At 39.5% G+C, this 26323-nt stretch overlaps 3 protein-coding genes across 5 annotated transcripts; all 3 read left to right on the top strand.

Moving 5' to 3' along the window:
- The first annotated feature begins 10070 nt into the window (after positions 1–10070).
- On the top strand, positions 10071–16999 carry LOC116256119 (soluble inorganic pyrophosphatase 4-like). Of its 3 annotated transcripts, none has more exons than XM_031632336.2 (10): positions 10071–10248; positions 10578–10760; positions 13952–14093; positions 14282–14310; positions 14676–14741; positions 14820–14927; positions 15505–15570; positions 15667–15787; positions 16042–16123; positions 16710–16999. In XM_031632336.2, exons 1-10 carry the CDS (start codon positions 10150–10152, stop codon positions 16750–16752), a joined length of 939 nt encoding a protein of 312 aa, XP_031488196.1. In that variant the 5' UTR covers positions 10071–10149; the 3' UTR covers positions 16753–16999. The 3 variants fall into 3 exon arrangements, with proteins under 3 accessions (XP_031488196.1, XP_031488197.1, XP_031488198.1); XM_031632338.2 differs by lacking the exon at positions 10071–10248 and adding an exon at positions 13234–13524 and having other exon boundaries at positions 10640–10760; XM_031632337.2 differs by having other exon boundaries at positions 10107–10760.
- A 3211-nt stretch (positions 17000–20210) lies between these two features.
- Positions 20211–21083, top strand: LOC116255454 (probable histone H2A.4). Its single transcript, XM_031631279.2, has 2 exons — positions 20211–20517; positions 20720–21083. The coding sequence occupies exons 1-2, from the start codon at positions 20287–20289 to the stop codon at positions 20945–20947; spliced, it is 459 nt and encodes a 152-aa protein (XP_031487139.1). The 5' UTR covers positions 20211–20286; the 3' UTR covers positions 20948–21083.
- A 3311-nt stretch (positions 21084–24394) lies between these two features.
- On the top strand, positions 24395–25210 carry LOC116255838 (histone H2A-like). Its single transcript, XM_031631888.2, has 2 exons — positions 24395–24731; positions 24844–25210. Exons 1-2 carry the CDS (start codon positions 24501–24503, stop codon positions 25078–25080), a joined length of 468 nt encoding a protein of 155 aa, XP_031487748.1. The 5' UTR covers positions 24395–24500; the 3' UTR covers positions 25081–25210.
- Positions 25211–26323: the final 1113 nt, after the last annotated feature.

The raw sequence follows: 26323 nt of genomic DNA, 5'->3' as shown, positions 1-26323 counted from the left end.
AGAGAGAGCGCGTGAGAGAGTCTTCCGGCAAAACTGCTTACCTCGGGGAATGGGAATCATTCCCCTTGGATTTTTTCTGCAACTCACAGCCATCCATATGTACGAACTCCCCATTTCTGAGAACTACCATTTTCTCCTTTTGTTATCACCTGTTTTTTTCCTTTGGAATGGAAGTAAGAAGATGGAATTCCCAAACTAAATGTCTGGCTCACTTGAATCCTGAAATTCTAATTCTACTGCTTCCCGCTTGTGTTTTTCCCTCCGTTCATGGTAATTTCTAAGAAAATTGTGATTTTCTCTGTTTCTGTTCGGATGCATGTTTTCGTGATGAATTGGTTGAAAGAATTTCCTCTCCCCTAGTTGTGTGCTTTTATAGTTTTTGGATAACCTGCAGAATTTATCCGCCTTTCTTTGCGCTTGCTCGCTGATTCTGAAATTCGTCCACCTTTCAGTTTGTAACTCACGATCTGCAATTTCCCTGTTTGATTTTCCCGAATTGATGCCATGTTCTTTTCTCATTCAGTTGCTTGATAAATAGCTTTTGTTTGTTTCCTGAAAGTTTTGTATCTCGAATGGAGACTCAGTTTTATTTGTCTTGGTTGTTGAATAGGCTTCGTAAGAACGGGAATAGCTGAAGGAAGAGCTAAGTTTGGAGAAGAAAAGAGGGGGCCCTAGCTATGTTTCGTAGTTACAGTCAGTAGGGTGATTCTTTTTCCGTTGTTGCTTGTTGGTTTTCGAGGATGGCTTGGTACAGAGCTTCTTCGGGGCTAGCTAGGGCGGCAGCTAGGAGGAACAGATCAAAGGCATGGCATTCGAATCCATGAACAAGGATAGTTACACCGCATTACCGGGCTTTTCACTCTACAATTCACAAATTCCAGTCTCAAGGAGCTCCGGTACCCCGATCAGTGCCACTCTCTAGGCTAACAGATAGTTTCCTTAATGGTACAAGCAGTGTTTATTTGGAAGAGTTGCAGAGAGCTTGGGAGGCAGACCCATCAAGCGTAGATGAATCCTGGGACAATTTATTTTGGAATTTTGTTCTCCAAGCGTAGATGAATCTCAATAGAGACATGCCTTTCAGGACAGGACATTAAACCATAACCATCATTGTATCTTAATTGTCTTATTTGCTTGACTTTCATTTCACTGCCTTCACTTGTGTTGTGGATCAACTATGCCTCAGCACCCCGTGGGCCAAATAAGCTTGAAAAAGTCAGCCCCTGACAACTTGATTATTTTGATAAGTATAATCTGATCAAGTTCATGGGTGTGTTGGTTGTGTCACATTTGATATAGTCTTTGAATTACATATCATACATTGCTTAAGTTTGTAGATTTGCTTGACTGAATATCTATGAGAACCACTTTGCATCTCACATCCAATTTGGTTATGATACAATCATGTGTTTGCTAACATGGGAGCCTACCTTTTAAAAGTATGTCAATCTATTTTGTTCACATCCAACTCTGTTATTATACAATCATGTGTTTGCTAACATGGAAGCCTATGATTCTCCAAGACATAGCCTAGTTACAGCTGGAGCAGGAGCCGGATTGAGAGGTTTGGAATGTTGTTTGAGGCTTTCTTAGATTTAACTGTTGTCAGAGATGTTGAGGAGTAGGCCCATACTGTGAAAATATTGCCAAAAGATATTCCTTTTATTAAAAAATCCTTTTTTTGGGGCTTCAAAACTATCTGAAATCTGTATATTTAAAAAAAGTCAAAGTTTATGTTAAATACCTGAAGAAAGACTGGATGAATTTAAACTTAAATTGCTGGAAGCTCTGCTTGGGTTTCAGTTAGTCCAAATGTTTGTGCAGCATCCCAAGAAGAAAATCTCCAGTGCGATCTCCATCTCGTTCGCAATCAAGGTGTGTCTCATCACATTCCCTTTCTGGCTCAAGGCATCGTTGTGTCAAGGTACTCTTGGATAAGTATCCCTTTTAGTTTCTTGTAATTATAGATGTTATGCTGATTATGAAGTACTCTTGGATAAATATCATGATGTCAGTTTTAGTTTCTCGTAGTTATAGATGTTATGATGATATGAAGTACAAGGAGTAGCAATAATTCTACTGCTAGTACAATATGCTAGCTGATTGGATTCATGGATAAGGTATCTTTGGCAAGAAGACCGTGAAGGGCTCAACAGAGAAAGAGTAGGTTTTAAGAGAGGCTGGTATCATGAGTTTGTAGTTACTCCAAGGGATTATAAGATCATGGCCTGAAATTATTTTTTGGAAAAAACATAATTTCACGAAGGCATCTTGGTAAAATATCACAATTTTACAAATATATGAAATGGTGCAACATAAGATGTTTGTTTTATTCACAGGAGGACATGGATGGTGCATTAACCATACCTCTCCAATTGCCACATTTAGAACCTTAATAGAGCGGAAGTGGAGTTGGAACTTTGCTAATTTAGGTGACTGCTATAGTGGAATCTGTTTCAGTTGTTGAGAGTCTGAGACGGCAAGTTTGTTTGTTGAAAAGGGGATGCAATTAAGCAACCGCAGACGCGAGCTCTATATAAATGAGAAGACCAGTCTTAGTTTTCTTCTGAGCAATCTTCAAGCAATGGCTGCTCATTACTGTTGAAAAGGGGATGCAAATATCTTTTGGCAATATTTTCACAGTATGAGCCACAAAGAGAATGTGATGAGACAGACCTTGATTGCGAACGAGATGGAGATCGCACTGGAGATTTTCTTCTTGGGATGCTGCACAAACATTTGGACTAACTGAAACCCAAGCAGAGCTTCCAGCAATTTAAGTTTAAATTCATCCAGTCTTTTTTCAGGTATTTCACATAAACTTTGACTTTTTTAAATATACAGATTTGAGATAGTTTTGAAGCCCCAAAAAAAGGATTTTTTAATAAAAGGAGTATCTTTTGGCAATATTTTCATAGTTGGATCTGTGGTATTGCATATGAGTATCCAGTATGGATCAAGTTCCATACACCAACAGGTCTAAGTTGCCAGCCTCCTTGAGGAGTTTGAGAGCACCAATACGAGTCATGGCAGGGAATACGGGATCAACAAAGCCAAGACGATGAAGAGATGAGCCATACCAATGATTTGCAGAGTTCTGGTTCAGAATTGTTAGTTCAAAATTGAAACTAATTGTAAATAGTTCCAAGATTGCAGTCTGAATCTCGACTCCAGATAAAATTTGTAATGCAATTGGAATTTTAGCCATCTTCAAACTTTTCTACTAAAAGAACATTTTTGAAAGAGTTTTTTCCAGTACCATCTAACACGAACTCGAATGCCTCCCTGCCACCCTCCACAACTTAGGATTCTTCATTGCCTGGGACGAATTGATGCAAGCCACAAGTTAAAGGCATTGGGGTGTTCTCAATGCTTCCCAAATTATTGCCGATTTGAGATGACAGCTCAAAACTATAGGACTCTTACTTCCATATGTGAAGCTGGCTGTCTACAACAAATGCTCAGAGAATCGGCAACAAATTTGGTGAAATAGCCAATCTGGGAAAAATGATTCGCCCTTCTTTTGGTGGAAACATTCTGACTTCGTTTTTAGCTTTCCAACCGGCAATCTCCTCTTAGACGATTTTGGAGGCATATGAAGACCTTGAAGAAATATACAAATTTTTTGGGTTGAATGCATATTTACGTGTTCCCGATTCTCCCTCTGGACCTTCTGTCGAGTGCTTGAGAATCAACAGCCATAAATCCTGTTAGCTCCTCTTTTATGCCGTGTTCCTTGTCTGAGTGCGTGGATAACCAGTTTGAGAAGGAAAGATGCTTTGAGTTTTACAATACCCATTTCGAAAACGGTCGCAAGAACTTCTTTTATACTACATTGTTCAGGTTTTATCAATGTATGGGGCTTCCAATTACTCACAAGTTTTGCAACTATGATCTTTTAGGCAATCAAGCACACACTTCGTCCCAAAGTCTGATATATATATATATATATATATATATATGAGTTCAGATATTGGGAAGTGGAAATTTTAAAATTCTTTAGACCTTAGCGATTAATCCTCATTCCCTACTGGTGTTCCAAGACTTTTCCAATTATCTCTCCACTTGTTTGGACTCTTTTAAGGTGACTAAATGCCTCGAATCAAAGCATTGTAACCACTATATGAAAAGGATGCCAGAAGCGAACGTAAATGGGACATCTATCACATTTATTGGAGCAATGCGTCAATACCACCAAGCCATTTGGAGCAAGGCGTCCATTCCACAAGGCCTTGATCTCAGGCCCACGCAGAAATCCAGGATTTCTCAGATGAGATGTGTCCTCAATCTTAAGCACATGATCAAAATAGATAAGGGAAGAGTTATTCAAAGTTCCGTGTTCGAAAATGAGAGAGAGAGAATGTCCTTTTCCTCTCGCATCTCAAGCCAAGGGAGAACAAGGAGGGGCTCCATATGTATGGTTTGTAACATATTCTATATTTGTGGACGATATGCAAGAGAATCTACTTAGTTGGCACATTCATGCGCATCTTAACTTAGGTTCACATGACTTTATGCGACGATTATAACAAGTGATTTCTGATTTGATCCATCAACAAGAGATTTAATACCAAGATGCGTCTAGAGAACTATACTTGCAGTCCATTATCATAAAAGCAGGTCCATTCATATACTAAACCGCTTTTCGAGGTATCCGAAATCCCCAATTTCAATTCAGGTTGTAGGACCTACCAATGAGCATATCATTAATCCGAAATCCCCAATTTCAATTCAGGTTGTAGGACCTACCAATATTATTCTGATCATATTACTGAACAGATGATCCATCCTTGCAGGTAGACCGTGTCTTATACTCATCAGTTGTGTACCCTCACAACTATGGTTTCATTCCACGTACACTTTGTGAAGACAATGACCCTATTGATGTCTTGATTATTATGCAGGTAACTGGCTCTCGCTTTTACTAATGGTCCTTGGCGATTGCTTTAGCATTTAATTGTACTGATCTGTCTTTGTTCGGACCATCCTGGAAATAGCCAAATAGGACTATTATGTCGTAACGTTTTTTAGGTTTTATATTAATTATAGATGTACAGCTGGGTTAACTTTCTTGAGCCCCTGGATGGTATGTACTAGAACACTTCTATAAAGTGCTAGTTTGCTGATGTGCTGATGATCCTGAATATCGACACTACAATGACATCAGAGAGCTACCTCCACATCGTTTAGCTGAAATCAAAAGGTTTTTTGAAGATTGTATCCTTTGGTGTTTTCTAACTTTACTAGAGTGGTCAGTTTTCTCGTATCTTTTGTACTTTACACCATTCCTCTTGGTTCTTATTCGACACGTTTGAGTATGACGTGACAAGGGTGATGGTTACGTTGAAATTATCATTCATCAATATGTATCTTATACGATTTTCTACAACTGTTCTTTGTCTTCAAAGGCTGGATATCCTCTCTGTCTCTCTGTTGGTGAGTGCAGGGAATCCTCAGGTGTCATATAGACAGATAAAGGCAAGATTGATATTAAATCAAGCAAAGCAACACTTTAGGCAAAACAATACAATATTTTATGTGCAGGGGTGATATGACATGTTTAAAGCTACAAGCTACAAGAATAAAATGTCAATATTTAAGGTGCCATAATCATACTCGACCATAAAGACAAGAGCTACTTGATAAAATGGAGAAGAACAAACCTTGAAATGCAGAAATATGACATTAATTTACACAGGAATTGTAGAAAATCTCAAAAACCGAGTCATGAATTAAGTTGCCAAAGTTTTTGGTGACTCAAAAACACCTTTTAGTTGAAAAAAAAAGCATTACGTAAGAGGTCAATAAATATCAAGCCTAATCGACCAAATAAATGATAGTGACATGGTTAAACATTGGTTAGAGCAAATAAACATTTTAAGATCGAAAATTTCAAAGCCTGCTTGTACGTACTTTGCAGATAGCTTTCATTGGATCTCAATTGACAGAGAAGACGCTGTCCGGAAAAATAAGAAACAAGAACATCAGTCAATAACACAAATTTAATAAAGCTTAATATTTATATACAAGTAAAAAAAATGATAAAACTGTAACAGTGGATGGGTAAGAGGAGCTAAAGTCTACAAACTTGATGTGTCCTGTCCTACTAAGAGAGAAAGTTAATCCATGAGAACAAGATAGAATTGCAGCCGATACAGGAGATAATTACATGGGGTGGTTTCTAGAAGATCACCGGACAATAATATTCTTGACTTGATCTGAGCTTTCTTCTGCGGTGGTGACTCTAGACTTGATGCTGTGAAAAATTCGAGCTTTCGATTTGACAGTAGGGTAATGTCGACGTGCATTTGGGTTGTCTTCATCTGCCACTTGCTTAAGGCAATCAAAGAAGCCTCGACAGGAAAATCGTTATTGCTTTTAGATGTATTAAAATAATAATTTCTAGAGCTTATTTGTTGTATATATTATTATTGTTATCATCGTCACGAACATCCTCATTGCCAGGACGTAGTCTGGATATTCTTTGTGTTGCATAGTTGGAAGGCCTATGATGGAAGCATCAAATGAGTGGTAAGCTCATGAAAGCGTCTCGGGCAAATATTTGAAATTTAGATTTTGTTGACAATCCCAAGTCCTACATAATTCCTAGGCGCATACAAGTTTTTCCCTGAATTATTTTCACGCTCTTTAGGATACTAAAGACAGAATCAAAGGTCCAAAGGGAACTTGGTTCAAGTCCAGGGCCAAGGCATGTGCAAGTGCTTCATGTAGCAGTTTAAAAGCTCTGCCTCAAGTCAGCATGTGCAACTTGTAAAGGTCATCAAACTGACTAGAAGGAAGAAGCTGGAAATCTACAAAAGGCTTCTCTTGCCTCATGGATATACTCCAGATAGTTTTTACCAACCATAGATCTGCCAATCTGTGCCTTCAAATCGATCGGATTGATCATGAAAGGTAAGATTATTAATAAGGAAGGTGACAGAAGTATGATCGGCTTAATCATGAGCTTGACAAACGGCTAAGATGGTAGAGTTATGCCAATATTAGTACCTGAATCAAAAAAATTCATACTTGTCGATTATCAGCTATTAATGTAAGAATATTTGCTTAGTCGATGCCCCCTTGATTCTTTCTCAAGCATAAGAGTACGAAGTATGCGGATGAGGAAGATAGGTTCTGAAAGACATAGTAATGCACAAAAAAATTAACTGGTGGGTATTGCTCCACATTTCAGTATGGAACTTATAGTTGCTCTACAACAAGATGATGTTTCATAGTAGTGCATCAAGGACCAAGGACCTTAGAATACAAGCCTTCACCAATCATTCTCTTGGGAAAATGGTGTTGTATAGGTCGAAAAGTTACTCCACTTAGAATAAGAGGTGAATCTCACAGCATCACTTTTAGTTTCCACAAAAAAGTCATCTTATTGGTATGTAAATAATCTAGTGCGCCCAGGTTTGTTGCATAGACGGTCAGGTTTGTCTTGCCACTTAACATATAAAACCAGATTTCAGAAACCAGTCAAAAAACAAGTTTTCACAAAAGTTGTTTTTGGTTCATCAAACTAAGGATAGTAGCTCAGACTTAAGATCCACACTTAAAATCTTTGTTTTACTGATCTACATTGAGAACAAATGTCGAATTTTAAGATCGGAGTAGGGAAGGTCAGATCTTAAATCCATAATTTTCAAATTTTGAAAATATGGAATCTGAGGTATTTCATAAATTGTAGCTGCTTCTGTTTTAAACCAAATGGACATGAGTAGCAAGAAAAATCGTATTCGGACTCACATTTGACCCTAAATTCTTTATTTGGATCTAGAAAGATACACTTGTTTGGATCGAGAACTACAAAAATCCAGTTTAGATGGAAGAGGGTATGAGTATGAATATCTGAATATAGACCACAATCTGACCCATAACACTTCCTTGGATCTAAGAGAGAGACTCGGGTTACATTATGGATCCAAATTAATGTCAACCAAAATGGATCTAGGTCAAAGGAAGATCTTTATTTGACCCAAAACTATTCATGGCTTTTTCTTCAGATCTGGAAAAGCAACTTGAATCTGGATCCATTACCGTTTTCTCAATATAATCTAATTTTTGAATGGCCAGATCAGGTCTCAGACAGAAAATCCAACATACACATGACCAATATCCAGTTTCTGTTTAAAACGAATCAGATTCTCAATGGTTCCAAAGTTAGCGTCATAATTTGGATCAAATCTCAATTTTCAATAAAATTTGATATAAATTAAGACATTTATCCATGGACCGGCTGCACAACGAGTGGAGCCAACTCGGGCTCGACTCGAACTCCCTCGAAAAAGCTCCGCTCGAGCTCGGCTCATTTATAAACGAGTCGAGTTCGTGCTGAAAGTTAAAGTCGAGTCAATAAACGAGTCGAGTTCGAATTGCAAGACCTCGACTCGTATAAACTCGACTCGACTCATTATATTAAATCAATTAAATTTTAATAAACCGGTTCACCGGTTTAGGTTAAAAACTTTTTTCTTATTGGTTTTCACTCTTCCTTCTTCCCGTTCACTCTTCCTTCTTCTCGTCTGCTCTCTCTCTCTCTCTTGCCGTCTTCCCTCTTCCATCGACCACGACGACCAGACGAGACGACCAGAACTTCCACTGCTGCCTCAGACACATCCATCGCCTTTCCCTTTCTCTTGCTGCTGTCTCAGACGCATCCGTCGTCCCTCTCGGCTCTCGCGTCTTGCTGCAGCCCCTGTTCCCGCCTTCACGCCAGGTACCCCTTTAGGCTTCCGTTCTTTTTCTCCTTGTTGTTCTTCTTCTCTATATATCCATTGGTATGGATTTATGGCAAGCGATTTGTTTTCTTTTTTGCATTTTCTATAAATCTGTTCATACAGATCTATGTGGTTTTATCGATCTGTTGTATTTTCTGGTTATTCACCATCTTCATTTTTTGGTTTAGTTTGATGGCTTTGTTGGTTATTAATGATGTTTTATTTTTACTGTTATTTGCTATGCTTGTATTGTCACGACTCAATTTTTGACACCAATTTTTTTTATATAATATGAATAATAGCGGCAGGAACATTGAGTCATGACCAAAACCAAATCACAATAATATTTAATTCTGTAAAACTAATGTCTTCAAATCTTAACACATATTATAGTTATGACTCAATAACAGAAACGAGGTGTTCAAAACCTCCAAAATTTCATAGACTTCAGACCGTGGTTCCCTGACAATGTCATGGTGATCGTGCTGAGCAACAACAGAAATCTCCATGGACACTCACAGGTAAAACATAACATAGCTTCACCAAGCGATCCAACAAATCGAGGGTAACCTGCAGTGAAGCCTCCTAAGATATCCCAAATCGTCGCAGCAGCAGCAAGGTCCCTCTAGAAACCTAGGTGAGGGATCAGGAGATGCCTTGCTCTCCAATAGAAACAGCAAAATCTCATGCCCTTGTGTCGTCCAATTCCCTGTGGGCCCTCCAGTGCAAATAGAGGAGTGTGCGTCAACAGTGAGCTCAGACGCACCATTACCTCCCGGGACAAAACCAAACACAGGGCAAAGCACAAGCTCGCACTCACTCCAAATTTCGCCTTCGAATTTCAAATGTGAAGGTTCTTCATCATTAGACATCGTCTACTACCTCTCACATAAACCGCCCTGAACCTCATTTTTCTAATAATGGCAACAAAACACAATCGTATAGAGAAAAACATACGGAATGTCACGCAAGAATTGAACGTGACCTTCTCTTTGTACTTTCAGAATTTATTTTTAGAACCCTTTGTTTGAAGTTTAAACACAACTAAGGGCATCAAAGAGCAATAAAACATAACATTTCGTTTTTAATTTATAAAAACCACCTTTGGAAATTTTTAAGAACTTAGAGAGTACCAAATCACAATTTCGTATGAAATCTCCGGTTTTATCTGAAAATAACTTTTACAAGCCTCTTTCTGAAAACGTTTTTAGCAAAAACGTTGCGGCATGAATTTATAAACGTTATAAGAGTCTTTACGCGAATCTAGCTAATAAGGTGGACCAATTCTGAAATGTTTCAACTTAGGTTAAAAGTCGTTCGAACCCTATCTTTTCCTCATTTCTACGCCTGATGTTCTCTCTCCTCGTGAGCTGCTCTGTCTTCTTCGTGTTCGTCCAGCTGGTGGAGTCTCCTCCTGTCTTCAATGAAAACGAAACCAGAGAGGGAGAGAGAGAGCAGAGCTCCCTGCGTTTGGGACTACCACACCCCCGCCCAGCGTCCGACCGACGGTGGAACTTCCATGGTACTTCCACCACCCAAGCCGTTAGGGCTCAAAAATTTCATCCTCTTTTCTCTCGTTTTCCCCCTTTCGCCGAAGCCCTCGCGTCTTTCCCCTTCTGCCTGAAACCCCCTTCACCTCTGTCGCTGCTTGAAGCTCCCTTCTCGTCCATCGAAGCTGTCCATCGCCGTCTCTTGCCGAAGCTGTCCTCTTCTCGGGAAGTAGGAAGAGGAGAAGGAGGAAGAAGACGAGAAAGGAGGGATGGTAGGATTCAGGAAGAAGGGAAGAATTGAGGTTTTCCAGGTGATCATTTCATGTGACGGAGTTGATCGAGGGAAGCCATGACTATGCAGGGCACGGAGATTGACCCTGGTGAGTTGGACGAGATAATCGCCCATCTACTCGAGGCACGATCGTCGTCGAGGGCTAGAAGGCAGGCCCGCTTTACGGAGTCTCAGATTCGGCTGCTTTGTGTTGCTTCCACGGAGATCTTCCTCAGGCAGCCTAATCTCTTAGAGCTTGAAGCCCCGATTAAGGTATGTGATGCGGTTTCTCGCTCTCTGGATTCTCGAATTCTCGCTTCATTTGCTCTGTACCTTGGATATTACGCTGTGGATATTTCGGCCTTATGGTGTTCTCTTCCATATTGCTCTTGGTTTTCTGGGAGTTTTTGACCGGTATATCTGCTGGAAATTGCAAAGTCCTTGTGTTCACTGTGGATTGCTTGCAAATTTTCCTGTTATTAATCCTAATTATTTCTGCCTTTGCTTCGACCGTTACTGCTTATACACGGTTAAGATACTAAAAGGTATCTCGTCTTTCATACCATCATCTATCGACTGTCTGGTAATCATGTGATAAATTTTTTTCAATTACTAACTCTAACTTGCAACATATATACTTTCTGAAGTTTAGCGAGCTCAACCAAGGGTAGTCTGAGAATAGTTGCTTGACCAAGCTCAGCCTGAGCCTAGGGACGGCTTAAGCCCGTGCCAAAGCCTTGCACATCTATGAAAATGTTCGTGGTTACCGTCTTAGTAGGAATTGGTTAACTGGTGCCACAACCATGACCTTCTCTCGGATGTTATTTCCTATTATTGTTTGAAGTCGTCGCATCGTAGCAAATTGTTTGTTGTAACAGCTGGGGTTGCTTAGCCTCCAACGACACAATGAACGTCTAACTCATGTTGGAACTGCTGAAACTCGTTCACCTGTTTCATCCACACTTAATCACATGCATCCAACTTACATGTGAATCCTAACTGGTCACTGCAGATTTGAAGGTTAAAAAACAGAAAAACCTTTCAGATTTGTTTAACCATACTTGCAATTGCCCTCCGTAAATTTAAAGCGCATTTAGGCAACAAGCTATGCTTTTAGAATCTCATATTTTCATTGTACCCACCAGCCCTTCCTTACCAAACATTGCATTCATGATCCATTTTGCTTCATGTTTTTGGCAACTTTCCTGTGAATCAACTGTCACAAATTCACTACAACAATTGTAAAAGTTCTGTTCACTTAGCCGGGAGCTAGTCTTAGTTGAAAGAAACTAAGAGTCAAAAGACATGCTGCAACAGTGAGTTTGTTGGTGCTTCAAACGCAGGACAGAGTGTCTCTAGGGCACTCACTCATTGACTCCAAATACTAACTAAAATTCGTTGCACCGTCACTGGAAACTATTTTTGAGACAATCCATCTCATGAGCATGCAGCCTCATGATACCCTCTCCTGTGCACTCAAACACACCGTACAAGTGGCCAGTCCGCAAAGTTTAATTTATTTACATCCAGACACTCCAGTTTTTTGGAAAAACAAAAATATATCGGGGTGCCAAAATTTGCTCAACCATAATTTATAAAAACTGGCATCGCATTTCATTTTTTAATATGTTATACTGCTCATGTGGGAAGGCGTGTTGTCACATTTTATCAAATGAACATTTTTATAATTTTATATGGTAAAGTTTTTTCAGGTTTTACTTTTCTCCCTATAAAGGAAGAGGTATTCAAAGTTCCGTGTCCGAGAGTGAGAGAGAGAGAATGTCCTTTTCCGCTCGCATATCAAGCCAAGGGAGCACAAGGAAGGGCTCCATATGTAACATATTCTTTATTTGTGGACGATATGCAAGAGAATCTACTTAGTTGGCACATTTATGCGCATCTTAACTTAGGTTCACATGACTTTATGCGACGATTATGACAAGTGATGATTTCTGATTTGATCCATCAACAAGAGATTTATGATCTACACTTGCAGTCCATTATTACAAAAGCGGGTCCAATCATATACTCAACCGCTTTTCGAGGTATCCGAAATCCCCAATTTCAATTCAGGTTGTAGGACCTACCAATGAGCATATCATTAATGCTTATACCGGCGGCACATATGATGGCTTTAGCGACGATTTATGATCATTTTAGTTACAAACTTTTAAATTTTAGCCATAGACATTGAGTTTTCCCAATGGATTCAACTAAGGGCATGTTGTAAAATGGTTATAAGGAGTTCTTTTATCTTGGATATTTTTTAAGATCAAAGAGAGAAAAACCCACCTAACGTAACATTTGAGCAAATAAAAAATTAACGAGAGTAATGCTCAAAGAGATTGCTCATCGACAACAATTTTTTTTTTTTTAAAAAAAGAACATTAAATTTTGATATAAAATAACTAAAATATTTCTTACATAGAACAGCTTGGATGGGAAAACGTCATCGTCTTTAGGAATAGTACATTTGCTGTTTTATATTAAAAAAATATTTTTTTTGAGTAAGCCATTTTTAAATAATTAAAGGAAAAAGTAATTTATAAAACTCAAGTTACACAATAACATGTGGAAACACATTTCAAAAATTTCGTCCTTTTCTTAATATATATATATATATATATTTTTTTTTTTTTCTGTGGGGGGAATCCACGTTTCCTTCCACGCCACTCACTCTCTTATCTCCTTTTCACAAATTTTATTTTCTTTTTTCCGTCGGTGGCGGGTGCGGACCGACAACCAGTCGACCGTTAGGTATGACCTGAGCCGGAGGGCCCCCGGTAAACGGGATCCCCAAGGAAGGAGGATAAGCCGCACCATGTCCACCGAATCTCGATTATTCGCTCCCGATTCCATTTGCTCTGTAGCACCTGAGCAGAGAGGGCGGCGGCTTTACTTTAAATAAAGGGAAGGGAAAGGGAGCGCTTCTCACTCGTCGAGCGATCGGGATCGAGAGGAGGAGCTTCTGACCCCTCTTATCTCTTCATTGTTCTAACTCATGCTGACCGACGAAGTTCTCTCTCCAAAGGAACAGGTGAATGAATCCTCTCTCGGTCTCTCTCTCTCTCTTTCTTTGAGTCTCTAGATGGCGGGAGACGCGTACAGACAGGAAGCATGCGCATAAGTACATGCGCATGCCTCCGTACCCGTGAAAAATGCTGCGCGTATCGAATTTCTCAGCGAAAACATTGTGACATTGCTTTTTCTCGTAACAGAGAATCTTCGTCACTGTCAGTGGCTTTACTTCTCCCCGAAATGTTTTGTCTCTCTCCCTCTGTGCGAGGCGAGGCTAGAAAATTAGTTTTCCTTTTTGCTATTTGCTGCTCGTTGTCTTCTGTTGCCGTAAAGCAAGGTTTTGAGGATTTAGATCTGTGTTTGGATCGTATTGTTTGTTTGTACATACTACTTGGGAGGAAATTTGAGAAGAAACACTGTTGATGAATTTCGTTTTGTTATTTTAGATTGCCGACATGGCTCCACCGCTCGAGAATGCAAGCAAGTCCGCCGATGCGTTTCCTCTCCATCCTCCTCTCAACGAAAGGATACTTTCTTCTATGTCTAGGAGGGCTGTGGCCGCCCATCCTTGGCATGATCTTGAAATAGGTATATTTACTTGTAACAAGTTTCTTATGACTAGTGGTTTTCAGCTTTTGCTTTGTCCTTTGAAGGGATTATTTCTCTTTGATTTTTCCGTGGAAAATACAGCAGATCTATTTTTCCCTTTTCGTTATACTTTGATTAGGAGCTGCTTTTCATTTGTTCTTATTTCAAATTTATTACTGTGGATGCAGGACCCGGTGCTCCTACCATTTTTAACTGCGTAAGAACTCATTTCTCTTGATGTGCCTTAGCTTGCAGTTTACAAGACGTTGGTGACTTGATTCCAAATCAAACGTTAACTAGTGTTTAGGTTTCATTTCTGCTTGCACATGGACGTGGCTATTTAATTAGCAGAGGAATTCCTTTGGACCGTTTTTCCTTTTGGTTCTCAACCTGAGGTCTAACGCTCTAATTGGTCTCCATTTCTTTCTTGATCAATCTTCCTTTGTTCCCGTTGCTGCTTTATTCTCAAAATGACAAAATTAGCTCTCTCTCAGTGCCCTGTTGTTTTATACTTGATGTATTCTTGAAAAGAGAATGATGCTAGTCTTTAGTACGTGAAATCCAGATGGTTGACTTGTTTAGGTTGTGGAGATTGGAAAAGGTAGCAAAGTAAAATATGAGCTGGACAAGAAAACTGGTCTGATTAAGGTAGATATGGTACTTCTTGATACCAAATTTCCTTTATTATTCTGATCATATTACTGAACGGAAGATCCATCCTTGCAGGTAGACCGTGTCTTATACTCATCAGTTGTGTACCCTCACAACTATGGTTTCATTCCACGGACACTCTGTGAAGACAATGACCCTATTGATGTCTTGATTATTATGCAGGTAACTGGATCTCGCTTTTACATCAAAATTTCAGAAAATGCAGCACTAATAGTCCTTGGCAATTGCTTTTAGTACTTAATTATACTGATCTGTCTTTGTTCGGACCATTCTGGAAATAGCCAAATAGGACTATCATGTCGTAACTTTTTTAGGCTTTATTAATTATAGATGTACGGCTGGGTTAACTTTCTTGAGCCCCCGGATGGTATGTACTAGAACACTTCTATAAAGTGCTAGTTTGCTGATGTGTAATGCAATCAATATCTGTTTTTACTTTGCCAATAATTTTGGCAATTCCTTATTCTTGAAATGTGCATAATGTGCAAAGATATACCACACTTTCTAGCTTGCTGACATGTCATAATAAGCATCTATTTTCAATTAATTTTTCAATTCCTTTTCTTTGAGGAGAACTTAGACCTTCTGCTTACTGCTCATCTCACATGTACGATGCACCAGGTTTTGCTCATTTGGTGTCTTTAACATGCAATATAACAGATGGCATGTTACCAAATGGACTATGTTTCATAGCGTGAAAGTATTCAATGTTTCCTCTGAAACTGCTACCGTGCTACAGGAACCTGTCCTTCCAGGCAGCTTTTTACGAGCTAAAGCTATAGGTCTGATGCCTATGATTGATCAGGTGCTGCCACTTAGAGATTGGCATATCTTTCTTACTGTTTTGACCTGCATCTTTTGTGGATACTAGTCCTGATAGATCGAGTGGTTTGTTGTATAGGGAGAAAAAGACGACAAAATTATTGCAGTTTGTGCTGATGATCCTGAATATCGACACTACAATGACATCAGAGAGCTACCTCCACATCGTTTAGCTGAAATCAAAAGGTTTTTTGAAGATTGTATCCTTTGGTGTTTTCTAACTTTACTAGAGTGGTCAGTTTTCTCGTATCTTTTGTATTTTACACCATTCCTCTTGGTTCTTATTCGACATGTTTGAGTATGACGTGACAAGGGTGATGGTTACGTTGAAATTATCATTCATCAATATGTATCTTATACGACTTTCTACAACTGTTATTTGTCTTCAAAGGCTGGATATCCTCTCTGTCTCTGTCTCTCTGTTGGTGATTTCCTTGATCAGATCGGATCTCAGACAAAAAGAATGAAAACAAATCAGTTGTGGTGAATGAGTTGCTGCCAGCCTCTACTGCATATGAAGCCATTCAGCACTCAATGTAAGGCTGCTATTTAATACTTCCTCTAGTTTACATGTATCAAAGAACAGTTTCAAAATCTAACTATAAGTGATATATTTTCTTTCTAGATATATTTCTGTCCTTATGCATTGTCTTGGCCTCGACATGTTTGACTTGCATGCTGGGATCGTAGGTCTATCTAGAAAATAGTTGGATCAACTTGGCATTTGGATATTTTATTTGGAATGCGAAGAGTCATGTTTGCTCAAAGAAGATATCATACTATGAAGAACAAATGTTTTGACAAAGAGATTGATCTTTGTTGAGAATAATTAATCAGGCAACTTGCTTGTTTTACGTTTTGCTGTCGTAGCATTGACATTTTTTTTTTGGCATTGCACAAAGGGGCTTCTATTCATATGCTTTCAGTGGGACTTGAATAAAAGCCTCCATTTACAACCATGGACACTCCTCTAGGTTGTTTTATAGGAGTTGAATTCGTCCCAATTTTGGAATCCTGTAACTTTCGTGCACATACTATGAATACCTTTTAGACACCTTTTATAGAGGGACCAGCTTTTCATTTTTCAATATAGGTATTGATTTAAGAGGTTCTGTTTTGCAGGAATCTCTATGCCACATATATTGTGGAGAGCCTAAGGAGATAGATTATTGCTTCTTGAAGTGTGGATCTGGAAGAAAGCACTTATATATCAAAACTAAGTTGTTTTTAAATGGAATTAAGTTCTCTTGCTTTTTGTTTTGCTTAGTGTAACATTGTGATATTTTTTCAGATGTATGTGGAACTATATTGTTTGATTTTATCCTGATACTCTGCATATGGTGCTTACAAATATATATTGTCCAAGCAAAGGTTCCCGGTCAGCAATCTATGAAAGGTTCATTTTATGTCAACTGCAAATTCTTTTCAGTTTGCTTCTTGATCACAAAAATGACTTCATCTCTTCTTCTTTTTTTTCGTCAGTTGAACAACTAAAAGCACCATTTTTTTTGTTGTTTAATTGATGTCTACCTTTTGATTTAGCCAAAGGCTATATACATGGGCTTGTTCACAATCTATTGTAAGGTAAAGCTTCTTGTTGGGCTACTCTGCCTGTTATCAGCTCAACTCGAAGACATTCTAATACGTTGTTATTATCCATGAGCTTGATGTTATCCAAAATTGGGAAACTGAAGATTGTTAATTCTAAGCCTGTTTATGCATGTGACTTGTTGAACCCAGTTTATACAGTTCGCTACTATTGCAGATCAGATGAATCTACCATCGCATGCATCCTCTTCGTTCCTTTTCCTCCATAGGACCATAGTAAGTATTTCCACGACATTTATGGTGCAGTTTGTCCATTGATCCACCTTCCAATTATTGAGCTACTTGGGTTGGTCGAACATGGACCACCCCAGCCAATCCTACCCTGTGAGCTTGACCTAATTGTATCTAGAAAAAGGTTCGGAATTGTGGAACGGTTTATGGAGGTTTTCCAAATTCCCAAGAGCTCCCACCAACATGAGATTTGAGTGAAGGAGATGCATTGAATAGGACATCAACTGGACCAATTCAGTTCTCATTTTCAAATTCGTGCTGAGTTTGTTTCGCGATCAACATCGTGGAAGTCACCTAGTAAACATTTGTCTCGTATTCTAGACTAAATTAATAGTAAGCCTCGAATTTATTTTAGACTATGACAGGACATCAGTATGGGGAATTATGAGAATATACGATGATGTTACCTTCAAATGGTACTTTTGATGGCGACATCATATGACATGTAAGCTGTTCATTTATGTGCAAACCCACCACGTTTCAAGGTAGGATAGACCTGCCAATCTCTTTTGTTACAGTTTTAACAATTGAATCAAGAAAAGATGACGCTCTCTCTACATTGGTCTCTTCTTACACAGAGAGCACGCCATAATGTCACAGATACAAATAAGTATCTGCAAACAACCAAGTATTAATTGGTGGTTTTGGGGATGAATCTTGAACGCTTCAACTTTTTGCCCTTAAGCAACCTGTGAAACAAATCGAAAACATGTGTCATAGATCCACACATAAACATTTCGTTTAGGAAGTCCAGAAACCTTGAATTCCTGCAAGAATGTAACACAAAAACGCATGTATCTACCAATCAACGCATATATGCAAGAAGAGCATTCTAGACCACCTTAATTTTGGGAACAACTAGAACCAGGTGAACAATTGATAGTTGCAGTTAATATGGAATTAAACGAAATTTTGATACTCACAGCCTGAGGGTGGCTTGGTTTTAAAGTTGGAAGTAAATGATATTCAAGACCGTATTCAGAAAGATAAACCATATTTGCAATTTGAAGGTATACCCTTTTGATTCTTTTGTGGCCATATTTAGCAGATTGAACACATCAAAGTGTGATTTATACTTTAGAACTCTTTAATATCACAAAAATGTTGGGAGAGTACGTGAACTTGCCATAAAATTGAAGATCAATGCTTGTGAAAAAGAGCTAATGCATCACTATGCCATGTAAAAAGAGCCAAGCTCATCCTGTTGCTTACATGTGACATGGAGTTTATTAAACAATAATATGATAAGAACGTAATGCTTGCGTTATAATGTGATCTTGGAATATTCAAATTTTACGATCTTCTACTCTATAAGGTTTTCTGGCTTTATCTTCTGCTGCACTAACAAATATACCTGAGCTATCAAATAGTTTGCAAGGGATCATTAGTTTATGCCTGATAACGCATTATATTATACAAACAATAAACTTTGGAGATTTTGAAAAAAAAAAAAAAAACTCTCATAAAACCTGCAAAATCCAACCTGCCAACCAAGAAGAGATGGGCAGCCAAAAAGTCTTTCTATTATCACCAATTGCATGACAGACAATATAGCTTGTGAGCTAAAAATCATAACTTCTATGTATAAGTTATCAAAATTTTGCTATACAGTCAGAAATTTGGTCCCTAGTTTGATAGAACAAGAATGGAATTCAGATATTTGAACTTTGATCCCGTCTATAGTGAAATTTCGGGCAAGCGAATGTGCGCTAAATGATGTTGCATAACAAGGTCTGCTCCAAATCCTCCCCATCTACACCTCGAGTGAGTTAGAGCATGGAAACAAGTTTCTTGGTAACTATAGCTTCACCATTTTCAGGTTTTGCTTGCAGTTGGATGTCCCAATCTATGGTGCTAAACATGGATGTTTTTCTGTTCGAGACGACATTTCCCAAAATAAATTTTCGAGAAGTTCAAAGTCTTAAGCAATTAACTTTTCCATATCAGTAGTTTTGCTTTCAACGTTTACTTGACATGAATACTTCACGATTGGCATTTAAGAGATTGAAAAATATGTTCGACTTTAATTTGCGATGCATTTGATTTTGATTTTGAGCCTCAAGAAGCCTAGAATAGCTGGTCGGGAGGGCAGCAATGCAGACAATAAGTTGTTCAATTTCTGCTACTCCTTTTGTTGTTTTGGTGCCAGACAATAAGTTGTTCAATGTCTAGTGCTACTCCTCATGTTGTTTTGGTAAACTTTTTGAGCCCCTAGAACTAAATACCCAAACTTAGAATTGTAGGTATTTAGTACCAGGTAATTCTTTTGGTGGAATGTTCTTACATCTTTCATTTAACTTATCTGTTTGTTTTCATGGGACTTTTGTTAAGGGCGTTCAGAAGTAAAAATGAAAAAAAAAAAAAATCCTACCTATTTAGGTAGAATTTTAATGCCAATACTAAGGCACCGTTTGATGACAAATAATGCATATTAAAATCCCTATGCATCGAATGGAGCCTAAAGTTTTATAATGAAGCCAAAACTCCTAGAAAATTAGAAATGAAAGTTTCGTGTTGGAGTACAGCTAAAATTTCCACCAAATTTAAAGTAAACTAAGTACATTACACCCGCCATTATGAGATCATTTGAATTTTAGAGGATGGAAGCGAAAATACCGTCACGGCCCACGTGCTAGGCAAGGCTCTGCAGCCACGGATAGCCACCGTGGCGGGAGATGACATCCGTCCGATGGAGATGGATCCAACGGCGAAAAGAGGCTTAAGAGCCTGTCGCGGGGGGACCTATAAAAGGGGAGCGGGCCTCCGTGGTTTGGCGGCAGATTCGACCGATTCCCGATTCGTTGTCGATCAAACTCTGCGTATTTTGTCCACTCCGTTCAGGGGGTTGGGGCAAGAAGCGATGGAGGCTGGAGGAGGAGGTGCGACGGGGAAGGTGAGGAAGGGAGCGGGAGGAAGGAGAGGCGGCGGGGGTGGACTGAAGAAGAAGCCGGTGTCGAGGTCGGTGAAGGCCGGATTGCAATTCCCGGTCGGTCGGATCGGTAGGTACCTCAAGAAGGGCCGATACTCGCAGCGTGTCGGCACCGGCGCCCCCGTCTACCTCGCTGCCGTCCTCGAATACCTTGCCGCTGAGGTCCGTCACTTTTCTGCTTTGGTTTCTCCTTGTTTCTGATCATTCCGCGGGCAAAGTTTGGTCTCATGCTTATTGTTAGGTTTGCTTTCTGAGATTGCATTTTGGCCTCTGGTGATCTTTTTCGCTAAATTAAGGTTCCTTTTGTTGGTTATTCGTGTGGTAGTTTTGTTGGAGGCTGACCATTATGGTGGTTGTGTTGCAGGTTCTGGAGCTTGCAGGAAATGCTGCGAGAGATAACAAAAAGAATCGTATCATCCCAAGGCACTTTCTTCTGGCCGTGAGAAACGACGAAGAGTTGGGGAAGCTTCTGTCTGGCGTCACCATCGCCCATGGCGGTGTGCTTCCTAATATCAACCCTATCTTGTTGCCAAAGAAGACGCAGAAGGAAACCAATGAGCCCAAGTCGCCCAAGTCTCCGAAGAAATCCTGATCCTTTTGCTCCGCTGGCATAGTGTGCATACTTTTACTGTCTGTAGAAACTTTCCTCGAAACGGACCCGAATATTTTGTTTAGTGGATGTACATCAAAGAACGTCTTCCTAATGCAACGAATCTTTTTTGTTTCTCCTTTCGTCTCTCTGTCTCTCTCTCGCTCTCGTTGTGAATTCTTTGTTGGTAAAAGCGGGATATTTTGTGGTGGCGTCCGTAATAGGATCTTCTTGGATCTTGAGCCAATTCAAGCTTATGTTGCAAATATTATTAAAATTGTCATGTTTTAAGTTCTTTCATTCATTTAGTCATTCGACTGTAGTCTTCAGTAAAAATCATCTCGTGTGTCATAAATTGTAATTGCTTGGTTGTTGTGGTCCACATTGGTTTAACGTGTCTGGGAGATTCAGTTAACGTGAAACGCACCTTGCCTGTGTTCTTGATGGGTTCACTACTGTATGAGCAGAAGGTGGTACTCCGTGCTGCATTTTCCGCTGGTATCAGTAGTTGAGCCTGGTCTGTTGTTTTGTACGACTTTTATTTGGGTCCCTTCTATATGTTGAGTACACTAACAAAGAAATAAGCCTCTTTCATAAAGCTAAGGAAACGTCCAAGTTATGTTGTGCATCCTCTTACTATGTCACTACTCACTAGGCTGCCTGATTTTGCTCCCCAATGTTCGGTTTAGACTTTAAAATATGATTAGAAGCATTGCGGAAAAACTTTTATCCTATATTTTGGAGAAATATGCTGTGTATGCTATTTCGTAGGCGAAAGATGAGACGGATACGATAGTTTTCAAACGGGTTGTCTCTTTTGTGTGTTGTTTTAGAAAGATGTGAAAATGGCGAAACTCTCTGGAGCAGCATACTTGCAGATAATCAGATGAAGATACTGCAAACAATTAGTGAAAATAATATATTAATCCTCTCTTAAATTGTTTCTCCCACCACCATCTTTGGAATGCCGTAATGATATTGGCTTTATTGTTAGTCACCTTGTTGAATTTGGACAATTTGTTGAACAGGAATGAAAGGTACCCACTGCTAGGTTCTTGAATTTCCATAGTCAGTTACTAGAGCGAATTTCGGAGAACAATTCCATTAGCTTCTCCAATTATATTTGCCGAATAGTTTTGAAAATTGTGATGTGATTATTCTCATATCAAGAGATTACATTTTCAAAAGAAATTGTTGTAGGAGAATAGCCTATTTGTACATGATCAACATGATGAATATGCAATATATAGTGAAAAAGTGCTTAATCGGGTAGATAAATAGTTTTTGATGAATCTTCTGTAACTGTTTCATGTTCCAAAATTATGAATCAGAGAGGTCGAGCAATCTTGTGTTGTCTGTTGTTATTAATGACCAATTCCTTGTTTTTCCTTTTATCATGATGGTCAAACTGATGTGTTTCTTGTTATTTAATGGAACAATGAAAATGAGAGGTAAAGAAGGTTCAAAACCTATCCTTGTCTTATCAAGGTAATACATTGGACCAGCTTGAACCTAAATCAGTTCTTAAAGTGGGCTACCAAATCTATCTTGCCCATGTTTGATGTCAAACAACATTTGGGTGGTGGTTATAATATGTGGTTTTTAGGTCCTTTAGTCTGTAATCACTTGTAAATGGAAAGCATGATTTGAAGATTATCAATGAAGCCTCGGGAAGGTTAGGAAGGAGTTCCTTTTCTTTTTTGATTTCATCGAGTACTAGTTTCTTCCTTAGGTTGGATATTATTGATTGATGGACCTTCTTGACATTGTGTTCAAATCATATACTCAAAGTCAAACCAACATCAAGTCTGTCCATGAACAGTTGCAGTCTCATTTATTAGACCTCTTCATGACATAATTGCCTCAATGAAGTCTGAAAGATTGTTGGCCAATTAGTCTACGATTAATTTGGAGTTTTTGTCTAACAATGTTGTGCAGTATACATATTCCTGATTAAGCAAATCAAAATCATATGCATAAACTTGTCTGTTTAACCCTTCTTGTTTGAACTGAGACATTCTTCCCTTCTACCAGAGAAGGTCTCCCCCAAGTTTGAAGAGTTCAAGAATTCAAAACTAATGGTTTTGGGCATAATGTGGCAAGGTTATGCCCAACTGAAAAGTATCAAGAGAGAGAGAGAGAGAGCGTGCTATGATGACCGTCTTCCTCCTGCAAGAGTTATGATGTTTTTGTGAAATCAAAATGTCTTTGTCATTCATCTGTGTCTGTTAATCCATTGGTATGCAACTTCTTCTCATAGCTGTCAATCTTTTCAACGTAAAACATGGAGCTGGTTGAGTTTACCATATGAATTTCTCTGAATTTTGAGTTCCAACGTTCTTGTGAATGAAATTGATCCAACTATTTCATATGCATTTCACAAACGAGTGAACTACATTTTTCATTAGCCTATGGCTACTGTGCACTGAACCCTCTATGCTTCCAACAGATAAAAGATCTTGGCTTCTATGACAACAACAAACACAGAAGATTTCCTATTGTTTACAAAGATTACCTCATTCATCAACTTTGGCTGGTAGAAATTGGAGAATTATTATGAAGGGAGCATCGGCTTTTACTTTCTGCTACGCTTTGGGACTGTCAAAGCACAAACCTTCTGCGGTCCATAAGGCCGGCGCCTCACTTGGTGCTTGACGTTGATTAGATGAAGATGAAGGCACCATGATCAGGGACATAATTCTTCATGTCATTTTCAGATTTCAGCCTAACAGCAAAAACATGTGGCGCAGATGCCTCGATCGACGACAAGCCTTCTGGGTTCATTCTTCTTGTAGTTCCTGTTTAGCTTCAGCTTCAGCTTCATATCCCCGGTTCTTTCATCGAACAAAGGCATTTTTGTTGAATTCTCAGTTCACAGCCACAATTTCAAGCTGCCAAATGAGTAACTCCGGGTTTGTAGCATACTGGAGGCAGGGCGGTTTATCTTCTTTAATAAGGGACATGAACTCAAATAAGGTAGTCAATGTTGAATTCAATGCAACTTTTATGAACCTTATAAAAACGACGAACAAAGTTCTTAAAGACGGTAGAAAAAACCGCTCACTCTTATTTAAAATATATTAAATTCTTTTTAAGCTAAGCCAAAAATTTGCTTCATCAGGCACCCAAACATCAAGGAAGTCCCTACGTTCAAAAGAAATGGACGTCTATTTCATTTTGTGAAATTGGATGGGAAACACCGTTGTCCAGACAAACACGTGATGTTCGGAAATTAAAAAAGCCCGCCACATTCGAATTTGGAGAGAAAAAGCGAAAAAGATATATACTTTGGTGGGCACATGGTGCCATCAAACCCCCACGTTATTGGCCAAGACTCCTCCGCCCATGATCGCCACGCTGGCGCATTATGACAGTCGGATGGAGGGGGATCCCGCGGTGCCGAGAATGCAGGCGCGGGAGAGGTTTAAAAAGGGATCGGCGTCCGCCAATTGGCGGCAGAATCTCCCGCTTTCCGATTGGGTGTCGATCAAGATCATCGTATTTTTTCTCCACTCTCTGTTCGTTGGACGGCTGGTGAAGAAGAGAGGCGAGAGCGATGGAGGCTGCCGGCGGAGGTACGTCGGGGAAGCTGAAGAAGGGAGCGGGAGGAAGGAGAGGCGGTGGAGCTGGGCCGAAGAAGAAGCCGGTATCGAGGTCGGTGAAGGCCGGATTGCAGTTCCCGGTCGGTAGGATCGGCAGGTACCTCAAGAAGGGCAGGTACGCGCAGCGCGTCGGGACTGGTGCTCCCGTCTACCTCGCTGCCGTCCTCGAGTATCTTGCCGCTGAGGTCCGTCACATTACGCTCTGTTTCCTCCTTGCTTCTGATCCTTCCATGGGTTGATTCCTATGTCAGTTCTTCTTTTGGTAGCTAGCTGACTATTGTGGTGGTGGTGTTGCAGGTTCTGGAGCTCGCGGGAAATGCTGCGAGAGATAACAAGAAGAATCGTATCATCCCAAGGCACGTGCTCCTGGCCGTGAGGAACGATGAAGAGTTGGGAAAGCTTCTGTCGGGCGTCACCATCGCCCATGGCGGTGTGCTTCCTAACATCAACCCCGTTTTGTTACCCAAGAAGAAGGAGAAGGAATCCATGGAGCCCAAGTCGCCCAAGGCGTCTAAGTCTCCGAAGAAGGCCTGATCTGCTTTCTTCTCTAACATATCGTGTTGGTTCTACTTTTTGTAGAAACTCCTCTGTAAACAGACTTGAACATTTTGACTACTGGTTGTGCATTAAAGAACGTCCTTCTAATGCAATGATTTTCTAACTACTGGTCGAACATTTTCATTACACAGCGTGCTCTCTCTCTCTCTCTCTCTCTCGCGTTGTGAACTGGCGAAAAAGCGCTCGTTTTGAATTATATTTAAGAGAGAGATGCTCTTTAATTCGCCTTCATATACGATGACGTTGATATTCAGATCGTGTTCAAACGGTTTGTCCCTTCGTCGGCCGTTTGTGGAGACTTCCTGGAACATTGTACTTGCAGATATCAGAATGAGAAACTCAAAGTTACTGCAACCAGTAATTGGTGCTCTGTTAATTTGATTTTCTCACCACTAACATTGGAATGCTCCAAGGATATCTTGTTTATGGTTACTTATTTTTGTTGAATTCGAACCTTTTGGTTAACGAATTTAATTGTCACCGTTAAATGAATTTTTCAGTCCTCTCCAACATGCTTCCTACTTAAATGTAAAACAGCCTGCTGTTCCTTGATCAACGTGATGAATATGGCAACGTACAGTGTAAAAGTGCAATTTTTTGGTTAATTTTTTATGATAATTTCATGTTGCTGCAATTATGAACCAGAGGCCGAGTGACCTTGTGTAGTCTGTTTATATCAATTGCCGACACCTTATGTTTTCCATTATTATTATAATAGTCAAACTGGTGAGCTTTTGTTATTACATGGTACAATGCAAGGGGATCACATATCTAGGTGTCTATTAACTGGTCATAGAAAAGCTGAGAAGGAAAATTAGAGTTAGAGATGTATGATCAACTGTTCTTAGAGACAGATATTCGTTTTCCTATCAACGTAATTCATTCGGCCAGGCTTGAGGTTAAATCTGCTATAAGTGTGTGCGACCAATATCTATATTCCTCCCTTTCAACGTCCAACCATTGGTTGGTGAATAATATTGTGCAATAGCATTGGATGTCGTCTTTAGCTCCCTGAATCTGTAATCACTAGTAAAATGGAAGGCATGATGTGAAGATTATCATAGATGAAGAAGCATCGGGAAGGTTAGGAAGAGGGAACTCCTTTTCTTTTTTCATGTGGTTTAGTAGTTCATCGAGTTGCTAGTTTCTGCCTTAAGTTGGACGCCATTCATTGCTGAATCTTCTTGACAATGTGGCGTTGACCGAATACTTAGCACTC

The sequence above is a fragment of the Nymphaea colorata genome, chromosome 6 (genome assembly GCF_008831285.2).
Source record: "Nymphaea colorata isolate Beijing-Zhang1983 chromosome 6, ASM883128v2, whole genome shotgun sequence".
Classification (NCBI taxonomy): domain Eukaryota; kingdom Viridiplantae; phylum Streptophyta; class Magnoliopsida; order Nymphaeales; family Nymphaeaceae; genus Nymphaea; species Nymphaea colorata.
The sequence above is the reverse complement of the archived record's forward strand: the minus strand, read 5'-3'. Positions and strand labels throughout refer to the sequence as shown.

What these genes read in the sequence shown, in the direction of transcription:
- LOC116256119 (XM_031632336.2), top strand. Translation starts at nt 10,150, where the DNA reads ATGAAAACGAAACCAGAGAGGGAGAGAGAGAGCAGAGCTCCCTGCGTT. An exon ending in CCGACGGTGGAACTTCCATG is followed by an intron (nt 10,249 to 10,577) that starts GTACTTCCACCA and finishes ATGACTATGCAG; the next exon opens with GGCACGGAGATTGACCCTGG. An exon ending in AGAAAACTGGTCTGATTAAG is followed by an intron (nt 14,742 to 14,819) that starts GTAGATATGGTA and finishes CCATCCTTGCAG; the next exon opens with GTAGACCGTGTCTTATACTC.
- LOC116255454 (XM_031631279.2), top strand. Translation starts at nt 20,287, where the DNA reads ATGGAGGCTGGAGGAGGAGGTGCGACGGGGAAGGTGAGGAAGGGAGCG. An exon ending in TCGAATACCTTGCCGCTGAG is followed by an intron (nt 20,518 to 20,719) that starts GTCCGTCACTTT and finishes GTTGTGTTGCAG; the next exon opens with GTTCTGGAGCTTGCAGGAAA.
- LOC116255838 (XM_031631888.2), top strand. Translation starts at nt 24,501, where the DNA reads ATGGAGGCTGCCGGCGGAGGTACGTCGGGGAAGCTGAAGAAGGGAGCG. An exon ending in TCGAGTATCTTGCCGCTGAG is followed by an intron (nt 24,732 to 24,843) that starts GTCCGTCACATT and finishes GTGGTGTTGCAG; the next exon opens with GTTCTGGAGCTCGCGGGAAA.